This window comes from Schistocerca americana, chromosome 5 (genome assembly GCF_021461395.2).
Source record: "Schistocerca americana isolate TAMUIC-IGC-003095 chromosome 5, iqSchAmer2.1, whole genome shotgun sequence".
Taxonomy (NCBI): domain Eukaryota; kingdom Metazoa; phylum Arthropoda; class Insecta; order Orthoptera; family Acrididae; genus Schistocerca; species Schistocerca americana.
In genome coordinates this window covers 176,183,718-176,207,971 of record NC_060123.1, presented here as the reverse complement: position 1 = coordinate 176,207,971, position 24,254 = coordinate 176,183,718, and the positions used below count along the sequence as shown (strand labels likewise).

Genomic DNA, 24,254 nt, shown 5'->3' with positions numbered 1-24,254 from the left:
AAAAGCGCAAAACAATCGTTTGCAAACACGCGCACCGTTGACGATTACAAGCAGTGAGTTTTAGATTCGGAAGTGAAAACTACTCAGCAGTTTGCCATTTATTCGAAGCAGCACGGTTTTGACTACTAAACTTAAAATCTATCTGCTTCGAATGACTAACGGTGTATATTTCCCGATACGGTAAATACACTGGCCCTGGGGACATAACCACATCAAAAAAGACGACTGTAAATAACTGGTTTTAATTGTAAAAATGTAAATACCTCAAAAATGTGATTGTGTGCAATGTAAAAAACCGAATTGGTTTTTATTGTAATAATATTAATACTTGAACCAATGTATAAATAACATAAATACTTGGAAAAAAGTGGTGATTAGATTCAGTACAATGTAAATATGCGATTGATTTTTACTGTAAAATGTAAGTATCTGAAAAATGTATACATAATGTAAATAATTTAAAAATGGTGATTGTCTAATGTAAGTACTTTAAAAAAATTAATGTGTATATTGTAAAATGTGAAAATAATGCAACTCTATGAAAAAATATTGTATGGATAAACAGTTCTTTTTGTAATAAATTATGTATGTAGCTTATTTCTTGTGTTTGTATTATATTTTCTACTACTTCTATATTTTATTTCTTTCACACAATGTTAGCGAGTGTCTCTCATGTCAGCTGCACTGTATCTTACCAGGATAGCTGAAACGTGTGGAGGTATCTCTCTCTGCCCTCAGCTTTATCTGCCACATGGTAACAAGAGTACGCTGCATTGACGTGTGTATTCTACTTGTGTCTATGAGTAGCTGAAAAAAAGACAGATGCGAGTATTTATACTTTTTCTTAACATGACACAAAAAAGTGGAGATAATTTTTAATTGCTGTGAGAAATGGAATCGCAGAGAGAGAGAGAGAGAGAGAGAGAGAGAGAGAGAGAGAGAGAGGGGGGGGGGACAGAAAAATCAGTATTGACATATTATATAGACACATGTGTGTATGGATGTACACTCCTGGAAATTGAAATAAGAACACCGTGAATGCATTGTCCCAGGAAGGGGAAACTTTATTGACACATTCCTGGGGTCAGATACATCACATGATCACACTGACAGAACCACAGGCACATAGACACAGGCAACAGAGCATGCACAATGTCGGCACTAGTACAGTGTATATCCACCTTTCGCAGCAATGCAGGCTGCTATTCTCCCATGGAGACGAACGTAGAGATGCTGGATGTAGTCCTGTGGAACGGCTTGCCATGCCATTTCCACCTGGCGCCTCAGTTGGACCAGCGTTCGTGCTGGACGTGCAGACCGCGTGAGACGACGCTTCATCCAGTCCCAAACATGCTCAATGGGGGACAGATCCGGAGATCTTGCTGGCCAGGGTAATTGACTTACACCTTCTAGAGCACGTTGGGTGGCACGGGATACATGCGGATGTGCATTGTCCTGTTGGAACAGCAAGTTCCCTTGCCGGTCTAGGAATGGTAGAACGATGGGTTCGATGACGGTTTGGATGTACCGTGCACTATTCAGTGTCCCCTCGACGATCACCAGTGGTGTACGGCCAGTGTAGGAGATCGCTCCCCACACCATGATGCCGGGTGTTGGCCCTGTGTGCCTCGGTCGTATGCAGTTCTGATTGTGGCGCTCACCAGCACGGCGCCAAACACGCATACGACCATCATTGGCACCAAGGCAGAAGCGACTCTCATCGCTGAAGACGACACGTCTCCATTCGTCCCTCCATTCACGCCTGTCGCGACACCACTGGAGGCGGGCTGCACGATGTTGGGGCGTGAGCGGAAGACGGCCTAACGGTGTGCGGGACCGTAGCCCAGCTTCATGGAGACGGTTGCGAATGGTCCTTGCCGATACCCCAGGAGCAACAGTGTCCCTAATTTGCTGGGAAGTGGCGGTGCGGTCCCCTACGGCACTACGTAGGATCCTACGGTCTTGGCGTGCATCCGTGCGTCGCTGTGGTACGGTCCCAGGTCGACGGGCACGTGCACCTTCCGCCGACCACTGGCGACAACATCGATGTACTGTGGAGACCTCACGCCCCACGTGTTGAGCAATTCGGCGGTACGTCCACCCGGCCTCCCGCATGCCCACTATACGCCCTCGCTCAAAGTCCGTCAGCTGCACATACGGTTCACGTCCACGCTGTCGCGGCATGCTACCAGTGTTAAAGACTGCGATGGAGCTCCGTATGCCACGGCAAACTGGCTGACACTGACGGCGGCGGTGCACAAATGCTGCGCAGCTAGCGCCATTCGACGGCCAACACCGCGGTTCCTGGTGTGTCCGCTGTGCCGTGCGTGTGATCATTGCTTGTACAGCCCTCTCGCAGTGTCCGGAGCAAGTATGGTGGGTCTGACACACCGGTGTCAATGTGTTCTTTTTTCCATTTCCAGGAGTGTATATTATGCTTATCTTGGACCTTGGAGTCATTTCAGTATTAAGCCAGAGCTATACTGTATACGTGCATAGCTTTGACATTGAGATCAGTGTAATATTACGTGACAGATATACGTATGTGTACGTAAATAATGTAACATAATATATTTTTTATGGTTGAAATAATGCGTATCTTTGACTTTCAACGAAATAACAAGCTTTTCAAGTTGAGGCTACATAATTTTGACAGCATATGTGGCTCCATTTTCTAACATTACACTCAGGTTGTTTGACTGGAAAAAGAGGAAAGGGGAGAGGGGAGTATAAAGCACACAGTTGGTCTATTTCCATCAATTGGATTTTTAATACTGCACTGGAAAGAGGAGGGAAGAGGGGCTGTGAAGTTTATAGGACAACTGATTTGTTTCCAACACCTTAGATGTTCAATACTGCGCTGTGACTGGTTTTAGATGAGGAACACTGCGCTGTGGTTGGTTGGAGATACAGGGAGTGCAGAGGATTTTAATTTTCCGCTAGTACAGTTGGAATATTTCCGTCATCTTGGATTTTTAATACTGCGTGATGACTGGCTGGAGATAATGTGCATTTCAATGACGACGAAAAATTATAACTGTAATTACTCACCTGTGAGACTTTTAAATATGCGCATGAACGTATCGATAAATAAATGTTCGTTTCATTATTGTACATGGATAACACCTCCTCACGAATGTACCACTGTTATTATCATTGTTATTATATATTCGTAAAATTGCAGCAGCTGTTGAATAATCCTTTATTAGTACAACCAGTTTCGCGTCCTGAAGTTGTCATCAGGCACGTATGAAAAGAAAAAAACAGAAATGGGGAAGAAATTAAAGTTTTTTTAACTTGATGCTCAGAGAAACCCATATGTTACTTCAGTGATGCTTAGACACTAAATGTAAGAAATGCTCAATAACCCTCCAGAGAATCGAGTACTCAGTACCTTACCAAAGAAAAATGATTAGCTGTAGCGACACAAATGTTTGCAGAAGATTAACAAAACAAATGACGACACTCAAATGAAGTTGTACTAACGTCAACGCTCGACGGCTAGCTCTGTCGTATGGTTTTCAACACGCTCGCAAATCTTTGAACTTAGATTTCTCGAATATTCTTGAGAAATGGATCATACAAGAGCAATACATCTAATTGCAAGTATGTACTGCAGCCGCGACCCATTAGTTATGTGCTCCCCTTGTTAGTTGCGAACGACGTCAAAACGTGAGTATGGGTACACAATGCATTGATGATTATTTAATGAAAATATTTATACTTCGTTAACAGAGCAATTACATTTAATTTAAAAAAAATGCAATGAATTCTGGCTTTTTAGAGAAGATTGTTGCACGCTTTTGTCAGCGATTATTTTTATTTCGCGTACCCATCTAATTAACTGACTTCACTTTCTAACTTAAGTAACCAAATTTCCGAAATGTTCGCCGTGTGGAACTTATGTTTCGAACTGTATATAGACGGAGATTCCTAATACTTCACAGTCAGAGGAAACATTAAAAATTTTACGAGTCCTTGTTTCCACATTCTTTTGATAAATATGATTTCATTTTAGATTATTTTCGCGTCAGAATAGTTTAAACACGCGCATGCGTTCAGTTCGTACATCGACATGGGTTCCCATGAGACTCCTGACTGACTGATGTGAGGGTGATTCAAATGAAAACCTTAAAAGTTCCATAAAATTTCGAAAAGATGTGTGATGGGATTGGTAGGAGGCAGCAGTGTTCGTTGAGGTTCAGGAAGTGACCGACAGGTATGGAGAATGATGCTCCACCGCAAGAGAAGTCAGCAGCGTCCACAACAAGGTGGCTGCCCCACTGACAACATCCATAGCGATTGATCAGCCATGTGTGAAGTGTTTTTTATGTAGCGAAGGTGTCAAACCAACCGAAATTCATCGCGGAAAGATAGAATAGTACAGTGATTCGTTTCTGTCATTTCAGGCAGTGTAAGAGTGGCGGAGGAAGTTTAAAAGTGGTGTAACTTCTGTGGAGTATGCCCCAAGACCAAGGCAAGCTCACTGTGTAGTGACAGATGAAAACATTTTTTTAGTCTAGGAGCTAGTAACAGAACAGATTCGTAACTTTGAACGAAATAGCAACAAGTCTGAAATTAGCATTGGTTCAACACAGAATATTTTTTGCACTTCCAAGTTGTCTGCAAGATGAGTGCCACGTCAGTTGACTGCCAAATTGAAAGATCGTCACGTCAGTGCCTGTGAAGAACTTCTACATCATTTCCATGTCGAAGACGATGCTTTTCTGGGAAAAATGTTACAGACAATGAGACTTGGGTCCACTATCACCAAACATAAACGAAAAGTTCAAGCAAGGAATGGCGCCACAGCTCATCGCCGAAACTAAAAAAAATTCCCCACTGAACCTTTGCTGGAAAAGTCATGCACAGTGTCTTTTTGGGTGCCAGTGGAGTAATTGTGGGGCATTACATGGATAAGGGAGTGATGATAAACAGTATTTCTTATTCTGATGCGCTGAAAAATCAGCTTCACCTTTCAGTCAAGAGTAAACGATGAGAAGTTGTGATTTCACGATAATTGCAACAGCATGAAAATGCCCAACTACATACAACCTGTAAGACAGTTGAGACTATTCAGGAAATTAAATCTGAATGTATGATAAATCCTCCTTATTCACCAGACCTCGCTGCTAGTAACTTTCATCTGTTCACTGCACCCAAAAAAGCAATGAGAGGCAGACATTTCAGAAATGATGAAGAGGTGACAACCACAACGCATGGCTGGCCAAACACATGACTAAAAGAATTCTTTGACCGAGGTATCGAAGCACTTCCAAAGTGGAGAAATACGTGCATTCAACGTCTGGGAGACTAGGACAAAATGACATTTAATTTTTTTTGTTCATTGTTACAATTAAAAATTTAAAATATTTTAGTATTTTCAAGGTTTCTATTTGAATAGCCCTTGTATAATTATATATTGCAGATTCTAATAATCGTGATCACAATGTTGCAGAATAATAAATGGATGATGGTTGACTAACAACCAAATATACACTCCTGGAAATGGAAAAAAGAACACATTGACACCGGTGTGTCAGACCCACCATACTTGCTCCGGACGCTGCGAGAGGGCTGTACAAGCAATGATCACACGCACGGCACAGCGGACACACCAGGAACCGCGGTGTTGGCCGTCGAATGGCGCTAGCTGCGCAGCATTTGTGCACCGCCGCCGTCAGTGTCAGCCAGTTTGCCGTGGCATACGGAGCTCCATCGCAGTCTTTAACACTGGTAGCATGCCGCGACAGCGTGGACGTGAACCGTATGTGCAGCTGACGGACTTTGAGCGAGGGCGTATAGTGGGCATGCGGGAGGCCGGGTGGACGTACCGCCGAATTGCTCAACACGTGGGGCGTGAGGTCTCCACAGTACATCGATGTTGTCGCCAGTGGTCGGCGGAAGGTGCACGTGCCCGTCGACCTGGGACCGGACCGCAGCGACGCACGGATGCACGCCAAGACCGTAGGATCCTACGCAGTGCCGTAGGGGACCGCACCGCCACTTCCCAGCAAATTAGGGACACTGTTGCTCCTGGGGTATCGGCGAGGACCATTCGCAACCGTCTCCATGAAGCTGGGCTACGGTCCCGCACACCGTTAGGCCGTCTTCCGCTCACGCCCCAACATCGTGCAGCCCGCCTCCAGTGGTGTCGCGACAGGCGTGAATGGAGGGACGAATGGAGACGTGTCGTCTTCAGCGATGAGAGTCGCTTCTGCCTTGGTGCCAATGATGGTCGTATGTGTGTTTGACGCCGTGCAGGTGAGCGCCACAATCAGGACTGCATACGACCGAGGCACACAGGGTCAACACCCGGCATCATGGTGTGGGGAGCGATCTCCTACACTGGCCGTACACCACTGGTGATCGTCGAGGGGACACTGAATAGTGCACGGTACATCCAAACCGTCATCGAACCCATCGTTCTACCATTCCTAGACCGGCAAGGGAACTTGCTGTTCCAACAGGACAATGCACGTCCGCATGTATCCCGTGCCACTCAACGTGCTCTAGAAGGTGTAAGTCAACTACCCTGGCCAGCAAGATCTCCGGATCTGTCCCCCATTGAGCATGTTTGGGACTGGATGAAGCGGCGTCTCACGCGGTCTGCACGTCCAGCACGAACGCTGGTCCAACTGAGGCGCCAGGTGGAAACGGCATGGCAAGCCGTCCCACAGGACTACATCCAGCATCTCTACGATCGTCTCCATGGGAGAATAGCAGCCTGCATTGCTGCGAAAGGTGGATATACACTGTACTAGTGCCGACATTGTGCATGCTCTGTTGCCTGTGTCTATGTGCCTGTGGTTCTGTCAGTGTGATCATGTGATGTATCTGACCCCAGGAATGTGTCAATAAAGTTTCCCCTTCCTGGGACAATGAATTCACGGTGTTCTTATTTCAATTTCCAGGAGTGTATATCTATAGAACATACGGAAAGTTGCTTTTCAGTTTCCGTAAAAACCTACATTTTTATTTAATTTTGTTAAAACGTTAAATACTGTAAAATAACATATCTGCTCTAACTCCAATTAGCATCTAACAATGATTCACATCACAGTATTAACCATTACAAAATTGATATGATAAATGTGCGCAACATGTACAAAATTGATCACCAGCTAGGTGTTCAGATCTGATTAAAAATACCCATACTCCGCTATGGAATACTGAAATGAGCACTAGTTATCACAAGAGGCGGTTCCGGCAGTGTAAAAGGAGGTGAGACATCTTGTCAGTAGCGAGGCAGTAACCCGGAACGTGTCTGTCAGGAGAGCCCAGTCATTCCGAATGTGGACTGGTCTAGTCACTGGATTCCACCTCACTAACAGATCCATCGGAGTATTTCAACCCCTCCCGAGTCCACTGTTGGCGATGTGATTGTGAAGTGGAAATGCGGAGCCGCGCGGGGTAGCCCTGCAGTCTGAGGCGTCTTGTCACGGTCCGGGCGGCTCCCCCCATCGGAGATTCGGGTCCTCCCTCGGGCATGGGCGTGTGTGTTGTCGTTAGCGTAAGTTAGTTTAAATTAGATTAAGTGGTGCGTAAGCTTAGGGACCGATGACCTCAGCAGTTCTGTCCCATAAGACCTTACCACAAATTTCCGAAATTTCCGGAAACGCGGAGGAACAGTCACAGCTAAACCAAACAGCCGTCATGCGCTTATGGACAGGGGCTGCCGAGCGTTGCTGAGGGTGATTGTAAAAAGTCGCATGAAATCATCACTCGTGAGTTCCAGAGTGCTGCCACCAGCCCAGACAGTGCTGGGAGAGGAAGTATGTGGTGCAAAGGTCGAGCAGCTCCTCATAAGCCACATTTTTCTGTAATCAATACGGTCTCGAATAACCTCATTGCTGATGAGATGTCTCACTTCCTTCTATAGTCAATTCTCAGCTACACTCAAGGCGGCGAAAAGGCGAACGCCACAGTGTATGACTGGAATCGAGTGATTAGGAGTGATGAATGACACTGTACCCTGTGGCAATCCGATGAAAGGGTTTGGATTTGGAGAAAACCTGGAGAATGTTACCTGCCATCATGTATAGCGCCAACAGTGAAGTATAGAAGAGGTAGTGTTACAGTATGGTGATGTTCCTCGTGCTTAGGGTGCAATCCCCTTATTGCGTTTTAGAAAACGCTAAGTATACAAATCTACATCTATATAGATACTCCGCAAGTCACAGTATGGTGCGTGGCGGAGGGTACCCTCTACCACTACTAGTTATTTCCTTTCCTGTTTCACTCGCAAATAGAGCGAGGGAAAAACGACTATCTATACGACTCCGTGTAAGCCATAATTTCTGGTATCTTATCTTTTGTGGTCTTATGCGCGATGTATGTTAGCGGTAGTAGAATCGTTCGGCAGTGAACTTCAAATGCTGGCTCTCTAAATTTTCTCAGAAATGTTCCTTGAAAAGAAAGCCTCATTCCCATTTCAGTTCCCGAGGCATCTCTTAACGCTTACGTGTTTTTCGAACCTACCGGTTACAAACCTAACACCCCACTTCGTAACTGATTCGATGTCTTCCTTCAACCTGACTTTGTACGGATTCCAAACATTCGGGCAGTAGTAAAGAACAGATCGCACCAGCGTCCTATATGCGGTCTCCTTTACATATGAACCACACTTACCTCGAACTCTCCCAATTAACCGAAGTCAACCATTCGTTTTCCCTACCACAATCCTCACATCCTCGTTTCATTTCATATCGCTTTGCAACGTTATGCCTAGATACTCTGAAACCTTCCCCTCTCCTCTATATCTCTTTTGTTACGCAACCTTCCCTTTTACAATAACCTATGAAACCTTCCCTTTGAATGTCTACCTCTTGCTTAATAATAACAAATGAAATCTTCCCTCTGAAATTAATTCTCTTTCTCAATCTTCGCATACAAATTTAATTGCTGCTTATTAAAAGTGATTCTCTAATTATTTCGACGAAACATAGAATGCGTCGTCGTCGTGGCCCTCAGTCGTTATCTGAATAACCCAAAACTGTTCCTTACCTTTTTTACTGTTACTGGATCGCCATCTGACTGCTACATCGAACAGCGACATGAATATACTTACTCTGTTATACTATACTTTATTAGCTGTTGGTGGGCTATCATAATAAATGGCTGTATTTATTACCAAAGCTGACGTTATTCTTTAATAGCAAAGCTGACGTTATTCTTTAATTAATTTGACTGACGTTACGTAATTCATAGTTAAACTTTTTCTTGACAACAATAAAATTTTGCAAAGTTTTACGTTGATGGTTTTTGGGATGAATTATAATCAGTAATGCAACATTGCTGGCAAAATTAATTATATTCTGAATGAAATGATTTTAGAAACGTTCAAATGGGACTTTATTTTTGCAATTGCGCTTCAATAGTCTTGAGTTTCTCAAAAAAAAAAAAAAAAAAAATCAATACTATTAGTTCCTCTTATGATAATAGTTAGCTGATGTCTCTGTACATCCGTTTATAATCTCTTGTAAATCATAGCTGGTGGCTGGCAGGCACACCGCTCCTCTCAACCTCTCGCTTCAGACCTTATATCGACTCGCTTCACTTCTCGCTTACTACTGACTTCCTACGAACGCTAAAGTGCGCTCTCTCCCGCCAACAATGCTTTCTGGTCCAGACAATCCCTGCTACCATTACAAAATGTATCAATGCGCGGTATTTCCCCCTCTTTTCTTAAAATGTATCCATACGCTGTCTCTCCCGCCCTTTTAAAATTTATATCAATGTGCGGTCTCTCTTGCCAACAATACTTTGGTGCAGACATTCCCTGCTACCACAATTATTTCCAACATGACAAATATTAATTATTCCTACTTAATCCTATTAATAAAATATAAACATCTTTCATAAATTGTGGTTTGACAATAGACAATTAAAATATACACGTCTTACAACTTAAACAACTTGGCTGTGTCATGTAGGACACTATTAATGCTGTACCCGAATAGTACGGGTTTGTTTTTCCTACTCATCAGCGTTAACTTACATTTTCCCACATTTAGAGCTAACTGTATTCATCACACCAATCAGAGATTTTATCTAAGTCATCTTGCCTCTTCCTACAGTCACTCAACTTCGACGCCTTACCGTATACCCCAGCATCATCAGCAAACAACCTCAGACTGCTGCCCACCCTGTCCGCCAAATCATTTATGTGCGAGTATACAGAGAGCAAAATTGGTCTTATCACACTTCTCTAGGGCGCTTCTGACAATATCTTTGTCTCTGATGAACACTCGCCGCCGAGGGCAACATGCTGCGTTCTATTACTGAAGAAGTCTTCGACCCACTCACATATCTGTGAACTTATTCCATGTGTTCGTACCTTCGTTAACAGCCTGCAATGGGGCATCACGTCAAACGCTTTTCGGAGACCTAGAAATATGGAATCTGCCTATTACCCTTCATCCATAGTTCGCAGCATATCATGCGAGAAAAGGGCAAGCTGAGTTTGGCACGAACGATACTTTCTAACACCATGCTGCTTCGTTGACATAAACTTATCAGTCTCAAGAAAGTTTATTATATTCTAACTGAGAATATGTTCAAGGAATCTGCAGCAAACCGAAGTTAAGGATAGTGGTCTGCAATTTTACGAGTCCGTTCTTTTATCCTTCTTACGCACAGAAGTCAGCGCTTTTTTCCAGTCGATTGTGACTTCGTGCTGGGCGAGAGCTTCGCGATAAATGCAAGCTAGTAAGGAGCCAATGCCGTAGAGTACTCATTGCAAAACTGAATTGGCATTTCATCTGGACTTATTTTCTTTCAAATCTTTCAGTTGTTTCTCTACGCCAGGGATGCTTATTGCTATGTCGTCCATAAGGGAGTCCGTCCGATGGTCAAATGACGGTTTCTACTATTGTCCTGATTCAACGATTTATTGAAAACGAAGCTTAAAATTTGGGCTGTGTACTGGGTGTAGCAGAGTAACAGTTCGGAGAAGATGACTGTAATAGCATGACAGTATGCCGTGTTACAAAGCAGCACCTGTGAGGCAGAGGATTGTGGACAGAAACTTTCTTGAAATGGACTGGCCAGCCCAGAATCCCGACCAGAGCCCAGTGCAGAACTTCTGGGATGAATTAGAACGTCGATTTCGGTCCAGATCCCAACGTTCAGACTTTCTGGTTTGCACTCTTGAGTAAGAATGCCCTGTAGTTACGCCACAGACATTCACACACCTCATCGAAAGTGTCCCCAGCAGATTTCAAGCCATCGTGAAGGCAAATGATGGACACAGCCCTTATTAATGCCCGCTAACAGTTGTCTGGATCAGATAGTGTATGCTTTCCTGTTGATTGTGGTCGAGTCTGGTCTGAGCATGTCTGTTTGCATGTAAAAACAAAGTGGTCGAGTCTGGTCAGAGCATGTCTGTTTGCATGTAAAAACATAAGAAGATCCATCATTGCCGCTGAGACAATGTCGGACTATGAACTTGCAAATACAATTTAACCAATAAGACAATCCAAACCACTTCCGTCATGGGTGTGTACAGATATTAATACTGGGAGTTGTTAACATTTAATCTGAGTAGGGAAAATCAATATTCAGTCAACAGTTTTTATTCACATTAATTTATTTCTCATAGAGGCGACGTAATACAATGAGAATGCCGTTAACTAAAAATTTAGTTCTTCATGTTATTTGGTTGCGATAGGTTGGAAATGAGGAGACAGAATTTTGTTTATCCTATACACATTATTAGTGAATTACCAATAAGACGATTTCAAGAAACGTCTTCACGAAAGGCCCTCCAAAGGCTATTACATGGTTCTTTTCCTCGGATGTAGAGCTCTGGTGGAACTGCGTCTCTAATAACGTGTGTAAATGTCCAACTGGTATACAGTAGTTTGTTAATAAATGAGTAGGGCTATATTTGTTTCATGTATTTTTTTCTGATTTGTGTGTGTCACATTTTTCTTTAAATTTACCTCAAACTGAAAATTAGTTTATTTGAAAAGGTTATGAAAGAATTAAATCTATATATTGAGCAAGCAGTGAAGGAAACAAAAGAAATATTTGGAGTAGGAAATCCAACGAGAAGAAATAATAACTTTCGGGTTTGCTGATGACATTGTAATTTTGTCAGAGACAGCAAAGGACCTGGAAGAGCAGTTGAACGGAATGGACACTGTCTTGAAAGGAGAATATAAGATGAACATCAACAAAAGCAAAACGAGGTTAATGGTTAAATCAGTTGATGTGGAGGGAATTAGATTAGGAAATGAGACACTTAAAGTAGCAAACGAGTTTTGCTGTTTGGGAAGCAAAGTAACTGATGATGGACGAAGTAGAGAGGACATAAAATGTAGACTGGTAATGCCAAGGAAAGCGTTTCTGAAGAAGAGAAATTTGTTAACATCGAGTATAGATTTAAATGTCAGGAAGTCTTTTTTGGAAGTATTTATGTGGAGAGTAGCCATGTATGGAAGTGAAACATGGACGATAAATAGTTTAGACAAGAGAATAGAAGCTTTCGAAATGTGGTGCTACAGAAGAATGTTGAAGATTAGATCACGTAACTAATCAGGAGGTACCGAACGGAATTGGGGAGAAGAGGAATTTATGGCACAACTTGACTAGAAGAATGGGTTGGTTGGTAGGACACTTTCTGAGGCATCAATGGATCACAAATTTAGTAGTGGAGGGCAGCGTGGAGGGTAAAACTCGTAGAGGGAGACCCAGAGATGAATTCACTAAGCAGATTCAGAAGGATGTAGGTTGCGGTAGGTACTTGGAGATAAGAAGCTTGCACAGGATAGAGTAGCATGGAGAGCTGCATCAAACCAGTCTCTGGACTGAAGACCACGCCGGCCGGAGTGACCGTGCGGTTCTAGGTGCTACAGTCTGGAACCGAGCGACCGTTACGGTCGCAGGTTCGAATCCTGCCTCGGGCATGGTTGTGTATGATGTCCTTAGGTTAGTTAGGTTTAACTAGTTCTAAGTTCTAGGCGACTGATGACCTCAGAAGTTAAGTCGCATAGTGCTCCGAGCCATTTTGAACTGAAGACCACAACAACAACAGAATTGTCATGTACATTATACATTTCCATAACTTTTTTTGAAATACATCTAAATCGCTACAATTATTACAAGGTTGCTGGTTTCAATCTCTATGTGCTTTCATATTCGTACCATATAATAATTTCTTCAGCAGCTTCTCACACTTGTTTAATCACAACTCTTCATTCTGACAGTATGACAAAATGGCCATATACGGCAGCTGGAAGCCGTGGCCTTGTAATATATTTTTTAAAAAACTAATGCATTATACTCGGATCGCGCGGTTTAATGTATTTTAAAGTTATTCTTTTTCATTGTGATTGCTTTCTAGTAGAAATCTTTTGTTTACATGAAGTGTAATATTCAGCCAACCGGTTGCACGCAATTTATTTTTATTAAAAAAACATTAGCCAGGTTTCGATAGTTGTAAGACTATCTTCATCGGAATGGTAAAAGTTACATGAAATCACCATTCTGATGAAGATAGAATTATTGAAGCCTGGTTAATGTGTTTTTTAAATAAAATTAAATTGCGCGCAACCGGTTGCCTGACTATTACATTTTATATAATTGCATACACGGTTGCTGAGCTCACAGCCACAAGATGTTTAAAATATCAAGAAATCTTTCCACTGAAAAGGCAGCCTCATCTTTCCAAATTTTGAATTACAGTTCATATTACAAATCATATCATGGCCAGAAGCAATCCTCTTACGTAATCTTCGTTTGTCTTGTGAGACAGTATGGAATTTATATGTTACACGCAGTTTCATACAATGGTAGAGTATTGAAGGGAACTGAAAGGCATATAATGCACTGCTTGTTTAATTCAATTTTGATACAGGGAATAGCGCGCGGTTCTCCACGTCGTGCCAACCTTTAATATTAATGGTCTACATAAAACTGACGTGTTATAGTTTTTATACTGCTCCCTACTGTTATTCAGGTAAGTAACTATCTGCTTTTATTTTACGCCTTAGGCTCACAATGAGGAAACAAGTAAATGTTCACACGTATGGCTGTCGAATAATGAATGCTTCAATCCCATAAAAAACCGTCTAAGTTGGCATGATTAACTGAGGTCAAATACGGAATGATTAGAAAAATCATCCGATTTCACAAGAGTACATCTTCCACATGAATGGTGAGGGAAAAGTGGGGTGAATTTTTAGTTGCGAGTAAAAACTTAAAGCTTGCTCGGCAGCAGTTACAAGCTGTTGGTCCACGTGGCTACCGGTAGGTGCAGCTAGCTGGCTACCGCGTTCGTAGCCCAGTGTGCGTGAAGTGGAGACGGCGGTAACGCAGCAACAATAGGAGTTTCGCTTTCTCCGTTTCTACACGTGCAGATCAGTTGCAACTGCGCCGCGACGTGACGTTCAGAATGGTTCAAATGGGTCTAAGCGCTATGGAACTTAACATCTGAGGTCATCAGTCCCATAGAACTTAGACCTACTTAAACCTAACTAACCTAAGGACATCACACACATCCATGCCCGAGGCAGGATTCGAACCTGCGACCGTAGCGGTCGCGCGGTTCTAGACTGTAGCGCCTAGAACCGCTCGGCCACCCCGGCCGGCCGACGTGACGTTCGTCGGGGCACAGCAATTCACGTCCCACACTTTAAAGCATTCGAAGAAGGCACCAGTAGGTGAGCCCTGGTCTCGTATTGCTCTACTGGCATCTAAGGTCCCCTTGGCATCCAAGGTCTCTTATATAATAAAATGTGGCGAGAGTTTGACTATCATCTGAATGTCTGGTGTGAGCCCAATGGAGGGCACATTGAACACTTGTGAGAGACAAAACTTTTATCCGAAACAACATTTCTGAAAATAGCATACGGCTGTTTGTGTTTCCGTGTAAAAAAATTACCGTTGTAAAATCGAATGGTTCTCTTGAAAATAGAAACTTGTAGCCCTAGGCGTAAATTAAAATTCTTCCACGTTTCCGTCTTCATTCGTGTAGAAGATATAAGCTTTTTGCAATGCCCCGTATTTCTTCAATGTATTCGTGTCATACATTTATGAACCACTAGCATGTATAAAACAACACTGCCTCAGAGACACGTGCCTCTTAACGACTTCTAGCTTTCATATTCAGTGACGGAAAACCCACCCGCTACTTGAGGCCTGCGAGAACTGACCAAACAGGCTTTTCACATACACTCCTGGAAATTGAAATAAGAACACCGTGAATTCATTGTCCCAGGAAGGGGAAACTTTATTGACAAATTCCTGGGGTCAGATACATCACATGATCACACTGACAGAACCACAGGCACATAGGCACAGGCAACAGAGCATGCACAATGTCGGCACTAGTACAGTGTATATCCACCTTTCGCAGCAATGCAGGCTGCTATTCTCCCATGGAGACGATCGTAGAGATGCTGGATGTAGTCCTGTGGAACGGCTTGCCATGCCATTTCCACCTGGCGCCTCAGTTGGACCAGCGTTCGTGCTGGACGTGCAGACCGCGTGAGACACCGCTTCATCCAGTCCCAAACATGCTCAATGGGGGACAGATCCGGAGATCTTTCTGGCCAGGGTCGTTGACTTACTCCTTCTAGAGCACGTTGGGTGGCACGAGATACATGCGGACGTGCATTGTCCTGTTGGAACAGCAAGTTCCCTTGCCGGTCTAGGAATGGTAGAACGATGGGTTCGATGACGGTTTGGATGTACCGTGCACTATTCAGTGTCCCCTCGACGATCACCAGTGGTGTACGGCCAGTGTAGGAGATCGCTCCCCACACCATGATGCCGGGTGTTGGCCCTGTGTGCCTCGGTCGTATGCAGTCCTGATTGTGGCGCTCACCTGCACGGCGCCAAACACGCATACGACCATCATTGGCACCAAGGCAGAAGCGACTCTCATCGCTGAAGACGACACGTCTCCATTCTTCCCTCCATTCACGCCTGTCGCGACACCACTGGAGGCGGGCTGCACGATGTTGGGGCGTGAGCGGAAGACGGCCTAACGGTGTGCGGGACCGTAGCCCAGCTTCATGGAGACGGTTGCGAATGGTCCTCGACGATACCCCAGGAGCAACAGTGTCCCTAATTTGCTGGGAAGTGGCGGTGCGGTCCCCTACGGCACTGCGTAGGATCCTACGGTCTTGGCGTGCATCCGTGCGTCGCTGCGGTCCGGTCCCAGGTCGACGGGCACGTGCACCTTCCGCCGACCACTGGCGACAACATCGATGTACTGTGGAGACCTCACGCCCCACGTGTTGAGCAATTCGGCGGTGCGTCCACCCGGCCTCCCGCATGCCCACTATACGCCCTCGCTCAAAGTCCGTCAACTGCACATACGGTTCACGTCCACGCTGTCGCGGCATGCTACCAGTGTTAAAGACTGCGATGGAGCTCCGTATGCCACGGCAAACTGGCTGACACTGACGGCGGCGGTGTACAAATGCTGCGCAGCTAGCGCCATTCGACGGCCAACACCGCGGTTCCTGGTGTGTCCGCTGTGCCGTGCGTGTGATCATTGCTTGTACAGCCCTCTCGCAGTGTCCGGAGCAAGTATGGTGGGTCTGACACACCGGTGTCAATGTGTTCTTTTTTCCATTTCCAGGAGTGTATATACCTTATTCTCTCTTTATTTATTGTACTTTAAAGAACTATAATTTTTACATAGTTTTCCAATAGATGATATTACCGCAGTATTTATTGCTAGTTTACGTAACCTTTCCACACATATTTAATCCACCAGATGTAACACATTTAATTGAAAACAGCTATTGTAAGTATTCGTATATTGACCCCTAAATATTGTAGTCCTAATCTGTTCCTCATAGCTATGAGTTAACTAAAGTAGACGACGCATTTTTCGAAAATTTTTGTTGTAAGTATCGGTGAATTTGAAGCATTGAATACTGTAGCCTTAATCTGTTCTTCAAGATGATCACTCGACTAGTGCTAATGGCTCTGTTGCCACTACCGTCCTTGAGGTAGGCCATATGATGGCATTACTAATTGACTGAAGAGCCAAAGAAACTGGTACACCTGCCTAATATCGTGTAGAGCCCCCGCGAGAACGCAGAAGTGCCGCAACACGACGTGAGACGGACTCGACTAATGTCTGAAGTAGTGCTGGAGGGAACTGATACCATGAATCCTGCATGGCTGTCCGTAAGTCCATAGGAGCACGAGAGGGTGGAGACCTTTTCTGAACAGCACGTTGCAAGGCATCTCAGATATGCTCAATAATGTTCATGTCTGGGGACTTTGGTGGCCAGCGAAAGTGTTTAAACTCGGAAGAGTGTTTCTAGAGCCACTCTGTAGTAATTCTGGACATGTGGGGCATCGCATTCTCCTGCTGGAATTCCCCAAGTCCGTCAGAATACACAATGGACATGAATGAATGCAGGTGATGTGTTGTAAGTGGGCTGCTTCTGTGTTGGCAGCGCTGTGTAGCGCTTTGGATTGGATTTCTGATGCGCTTTCTTTGTAAGAGACTCTGTGGCTGGTCGGACTCGTTGGAAGTTAATCTCCAGTACTGTTGGGCAGTTGGAAGTTAGTCGCCATCAGTGATGGAAGTAGTGTTGGGCAATTACAGGTGAACAGCCAGCAGTGATGAATGTTAAATGTGAGAAGTTAGCATTGATGGAGGGTAGAGGTCTGAAGTGCTAGGCGTAGGCTAACAATCTGGAAGTACCCGACCTTGAGATTGAAAATTATTCATGATTATATATCTTTGTACTGGACGTCAAATATGATTTATATTCGTGTTTGAACTGGATGTCGCATTATTAAGGTAAAAAAATACATTATTTGGTTTGCAACAAAATCTTTCCTTTGCTAACCACATGCCTATTAGTAGTTAGTGGCTTCAGCAGTTAGAATCTTTTATTTAGTTGGCAGTATTGACGCTCGATGTATTGTAGTAGTTCGCATAATGAAGATTTTTGTGAGTTAAGTGCTTAATGAAATGTATAGGTCATTGTTAAGAATTTTTTTTAGTCAGAGCCATTCTTTTGAATTAATTATTTGAAATCAAGTTGTAATTTTTCTGAGCAGTCAGACTGCGTTGCGCTAGAAAATTGTGGATCAGTGTTGACATGATAAGAAAAAGTAAAGAGGAAGTAGGCTCAGTACGTTCAGTTTTACTCAGCTGTTCCAGAATCAAATAACGTAGAAGTTTCATCTTCTCAGTCATTCAGCAATTTAAGTACAGACACACACATTTAAATAAAGAAGTTTCAATATCAGGGGTCCCACATCATTCCAACTGCATATGTCCCACACCAGTACAGAGCCTTCACCAGCTTGAACAGTCCCCTGTTGACATTCACGGATTAGGTTGTCTCCATACCTGTACACGTCCATCCGCTTGATACAATTCGAAATGAGACTCGTCCGAGCAGGCAACATGTTTCCAGTCATCAACAGTCCAATGTCAGTATTGACGGGCGCAGGAGAGACGTAAAGCTTTGTGTCATGCAGTCATCAAGGATACACGAGTAGGCCTTCAGCTCCGAAAGTCCATATCGATGAGTTTCGTCGAATGTTTGGCACCCTTGTACTTGTTGATTGCCCAGCACTGAAATATACAGCAATTTGCGGAAGAGCTGCACTCCTGTCACGTTAAACGATTCTCTTCAGTCGTCGTTTGTCCCGTTCTTGCAGGATCTTTTTCCGGCCGCAGCGATGTCGGAGATATGATGTTTTACGGGATTGCTGATCTTCATGGTGCATTCGTGAAATGATTGTACGGGAAAATCCCCATTTCATCGCTACCTCGGAGCTGCTGTGTCCCGCCGCTCGTGCGCCGACTCTAACACCACGTTCGAACTCACTTAAATCTTGATAACCTGCCAACGTGCAGCAATAACCGATCTAATAACTGCACCAAACACTTGTTGTCTTATATAGGGGTTGGAAACCGCAGCGTCGTATTCTGCCTGTTTCATATCTCTGTATTTGAATAGACATGCCTATAACAGCTTCTTTGGTACTTCAGTGTATAATATCTTATTATTTGACATAGTCAAAGCTGTGCATTCAGAAAAATATTAATAGTCAAGGTCGCAAATGCAATTTCATTTTATTACTCCTTTCGGATTATCTACAAGCCATCACAAGTTTCAGTTATTTATTGCACAAGAATTAAACATTGTGCAGACGTCATACATATGAGAAACTCTGAAAGTCTTTTTTTACAAACATTCGATATGCGAACCATGACTGACCTGGCAGAGGTCAATACGGTAATCGAATTCTTGCCATACCCGTCCCAGCACGGCATCGTCGACTGTGGCAGTCGCTTCCCGTATTTTCTCCGGGAGCTCTGCTACATTACGTGGTAGAGGCGGTACATAGACTAGATCTTTAATGAGTTCCCACAGAAAAAACTCACACGGAGTGAGATCTGGTGGGTGGGGAAGCCATTTCATAAAACAGCTGTCCCCTTCTGTAGCACGGCCGATCCATCAATGTGGCAGCTCCGTGTTCAGGTACCCACGAACTTCGTTATGAAAATGGTGTGGAGCCCTATCCTGCTGAAAGATGAACGGAGAGTCCGATTACACTTGAGGCATCAGCCATCGGTTGAACAGCTGTAGCAAATTTGGTTTTCTCGAACTCCAACACACAGAAAGCTCGCCCCACACCTGAACTCACCCTGTTTGCGACTAGCGCTGACTATCGGCAAATTACCAAACTTTCAGGGTTTCTCTTCAAAATGACATATGTATGATATCTGTGCAATGCTTGGTTCTTGTGCAATAAATAATTGCAAGTGTTCTCGGACTTTATGAACACCCTGTGTATAAAATTTCCTGTAAGAGGTACAGACGTTTAAATTACTAATATGAAAGTTCCATGACACGATATACATCGTTACGAAATGCACTGAGTAGCGTACGACTGCCAAGCGGCGGCACACATCGTCATAAGTGCAATGCATTAATCAAGTGCCACTGTTGGAGAAATGGAAATGTGTGTGCTCCTGGGCCTTGGGTTGCACCGTCTATATGGTCTTTGCATGTGACAAGTGAATTAGTCATTACTGAGAGCATCACATAATAACCCAATTAGAACTTCTGGATCTGAAAAAGAAGTCACGCAATTATACCAAACAACAGAGAGTGTGATACACTACAAAAACGTAACAGAACTACACATTTAAGACGGACAGTCAAAGAAAACGAGACAGATTGAAAAAAGTAAGTAAACTGTTTATTATTTCAAAACTAATCGCCATTGGCTGCCCCTTACACTTGGAACATGATACGGAGGTTTTTTACTCGACATTTTGTGAACAATTGTTAATTATGACGGTGACTTTATTCGTCAAAATGATTCTACAATGTGATTTCAATGTATGTGCCTACTAGCAAGAGATATGATACAAATTGCAACCACAGACAATAAATAATATATAAATAAATTAATTTAAATAGAATGCAGTGTCTACATCAACCATTATCATTATGCGCTTTTCGTCACTACATTGTAAAATGTCTTTTAAATATAGCATTAAATTCAGGTTATCGAAATGTTTCATAAGTTTCGTTCACAAGTTGGGACTGAATGATACATTTAACTGTACATGTGAACAATGCCAACCAACTCTATTCAAAAAAATGACTGACGTCTCGTTGGTAGCACTGAATTGGTGACAATCCCTGAGTGGCCAGATTGTGTAACACGATTCCATCATATTTTGGGTGTGCATCCGTCACGGCAAATCTTTTTCTTCCGATATTTCAGCTTATAACCGCACAGCAATCTTCAAGGCATCAGCAGAACTACTGGAAGAAGAAATATTGCTGCGCCGGATACACACCCGAAAGATGGTGGAATATTCTATCCTCCGGGTAAACTTCAAGAATCACATTGCTTAACACCGTTCGTTACTTCGTTGGTTTCCGAACAGTTGTCAGTTGAGTGATAGGTGGTAGAGTATCTGCGGCTTTTGCAGTGTCAGACTCAAGAGCACCAAGATGCAACGCAAACTTTTGTGCGGAAGTGGGGAAAATATTTGCGGGGACTAAAACCATCGGAATGGGATTCGAACCTGGAATCCTACTTGCCTCGAGCATTGCTCTCACCAGCGAGTTTCAAAATAGGGCACACTCCGCTGCAGGGTGAGAGATTCACTCTGCAACTTCACAAAGATGTCTGAGATTCAGAAGTAAGCTTACGGAGACGATACTCTCAAACGAACGCGGTGTTACGTATGATGCACCCCATAAAAAGGTTGTTGTGTATTAAATGAAGATGACCCTCGACTAGGAAGGTCTTCCACCTCAACAAGTAGTAATCACGTTCAGAAAATTAAGACACTGGTGGAAGTATTCTTCGTCTATCAGAGAAATTCCAGATGAGATTAGGGTCTCAGCTATTTTGTTTTTACAAAGTTTGCAATAACTTGTAGTCCCTTCACCATGACAACGCCCTGCATCACTTAGCTTTAACGATACGCGAGTTTTGTGCCCGACAAAAAGAAGGGTACTGAAGGACGTTCCACATTAAGGTTTTCAGCTGTGTGGCGAAGTGGAAACAACGCGGGAAGTGTATGAGTAGACTACTTGGCGAGTGGTGGTGGTTGTGGTGGTGGAGGGCTACTCTGGGGGAGACACAGTTCAACTAAAAATTCGACTATTTTTTTTAACATACTTCGCGTAACGCATTTGCCAAAGGAGCTTTCGATCACAACACTACAGTTGTCTGCTGAGACGATTCGAGCTCAGATTTCCAAAGTAATATACTGGGAGAACTCGAACTCCACCGAGAAAATTTCATAAATTTCTCAAAGATATTAGTAAGGTTATATTTGGATAAGAGACCCATGATTTCCAGTGTCCTTTTAATCAATGACAATGTAAATATAATGTACTCGGTTTGTTAACCCATTAACTTCGCTTCTGTGAAAAAAGCTTCACAACGGTGAAAAAGTCGGAAATATATATTCACCAAAAAGTGCAACACAAATTGTGTATGAATGCGACAGCCTTCAGATGCAAAAGTATTGTGACGTCGTTGCCGCGCTGAGGGATAGAGTTGCATGTCGTGCATTGCGAAGCTTTTCCATTGCACTCACTCAGTGAACCCATACACGAGGAGGGTATCTATGAGTTTTGTATCTCTGTTAACAGAAAAGTAAACCCCTGTCAAAACTGAACAGCACCGAATGCAAGGTTCAAGAGTGCAGTGGACATTACCGATGTTAGCAGCAAGTACCGTGAATGGCTGGAAAAACTTTTTTCGAAACGACGTACAAAGTGCATACAGTCGACATTGACACTGTTGTACAGGTACTTGTAGTGTAATGCATATACAAAAATGGAGCACGAGATCAACTGGAATCTAATTACCTAGTAGAAACACTGTGGACAAGGGGTCTATTATATTCGCAAAATACCGCCGGACAATTTTGTCGATGGTGTTCGCCCTGTATGAAGTCTACAGAAGAAACAAAATAATCTGCTTTACAACCAAACCCAAACTTGTGCTATTCTGCCTTCACATTCTAAAACAGCTTGACACTACAATAGTCACATCGCCACACGTTTCTTTATTGAAAAATGATTGAACACCGCCACGATGATATTGGAGTCCTGTTCACAATCATGTTGACTGAGATGTATAACGCAGCCGCAGCTGCACAGTTGATCGAGAGCATTTCCAGCAAAACAGGGAGTCTACAAAATACTGTCGTCGTCATCGTCGTCGTCGTCGTCATCGTCGTCATTGTCATCGTCGTCGTCGTCGTCGTCATCGTCGTCGTCGTCGTCGCCGTCGGCGGCCGCGCTCTGCGCGTCCGGGTCCTCGGGGTCGTCGTAGTCGTCGACGTCCTCGTCGTCGCCGCCGCCGGTGCTGCCGAGCGGCAGGCCGCCGCCCTGCTCTGGCGTCACGACGGCGAAGCCGTCGGCTCCGAGGCGCACGCAGTCGAGGTCTCGCCGAAACACCTGGTCGCCGTCCCAGCGCGCCAGCAGCGACACGCACGCGTGGATGTTGCGGCCCGCCGGGTAGACGTTCGAGAAGCGCACGCACATCTGCAGGATCGGCAGCCGCGGCACCGACACGCACACCGGCCGCGGGTTCTTCCCTGTCGGAGAACACTGGCTAGTCATCGCTGCAACCTGCTGCAGCTGCCACTTCAGTTTAGCGGCAGTCATAAAGTTTTGATTACCATCTCCATCAACTAAAGTATCCTAATTAATTATTTATTTGTTTGCAGGGAGATAGACTATCTGATCTAAAGGATCTGGACACCGCTGTGTAATGCGGAATTGACCGGTAGATGTCACGAGAAGCGGACCCGCCACTATAAAAGGAGCCAGACAGGGGCCCTATTCTGTATCGTTCATACCGATCGGTGTAGTAGGTTAGTCTCGGTAGTGACGTCATTTTCGGTTCTTTATCCAATATATCCTATTCAGTAAGCTTCTGAGACTTGTTACCGAACGGTCCTCCCACCGATTTTACGACAATTGTACCGAGAGGTTTTGGATTTCGGTCTGGCCCTGTCGATCGGTAGGCTGTGGTTTATGTACACATATAATTTGTTATTTTAAACATATTTAGCGGTTTTAGCTTTGGATTTAGCGACTGTGGTACTAAAGAATCACCAGAGAACGCATCCAGTGAGTTCGTAATAGACTATTTTCCTTTATTAGAAATATGGTTAGGTTAGGTTGTTACTGTGAATGATTACATTTAAAAAAAGTTTTCGGTCAATATTCTCTCAAAATACGTGTTATTTTTATGCAAATATGAGTTTAAAGATCATTAAACATCAAGACATCGGCTCTGCCTACGTATATTACATGAGTGTGAACTGACGTTACTAGTGCCTTTGTGTACTTTTTCCCACAAATGGGTTAGTTAGTAATTATCGAAACGTGTTTACAACTTTCAAGTAACAATGGGAAGCAATTACGTGGAAACCTTCCAAACTATCACGCATTTATGATTTACGCACCACCGTTTGGCAACGAAGTCATCCTACGTTCCTCTACACGATACTAAAACAAATGAGCACTGTGTCTCTTTTGTTTGACGTGGCCAAGTGGTTAGCGCGCGGGAATGCGATACGAAAGGTCATAGGTTCGCGCATGGATAGATGGAAAATTTTTTTCCTCGTCATATATGCAACACGTTCTGAGACATTGTTATTCGTGTAAGTTAATATTTCTGCAATATTCGTTATTACTTACACTTAAGAGCGCACTTCCTCAGTAATGATTTCGTGATTCCTGTTTGTTTAAAATATGAAATATGAAATT

At 43.8% G+C, this 24,254-nt stretch overlaps 1 protein-coding gene across 1 annotated transcript in view; it reads right to left on the bottom strand.

Moving 5' to 3' along the window:
- Nucleotides 1-24,254, bottom strand: part of LOC124616257 — a 44,819-nt gene that overhangs the window by 8,960 nt on the left and 11,605 nt on the right. The window contains exon 3 of the mRNA XM_047144560.1: nucleotides 22,778-23,074. Within this exon, the coding sequence (XP_047000516.1) occupies nucleotides 22,778-23,074 (297 nt within the window). The remainder of the gene's footprint in view (nucleotides 1-22,777; nucleotides 23,075-24,254) is intronic.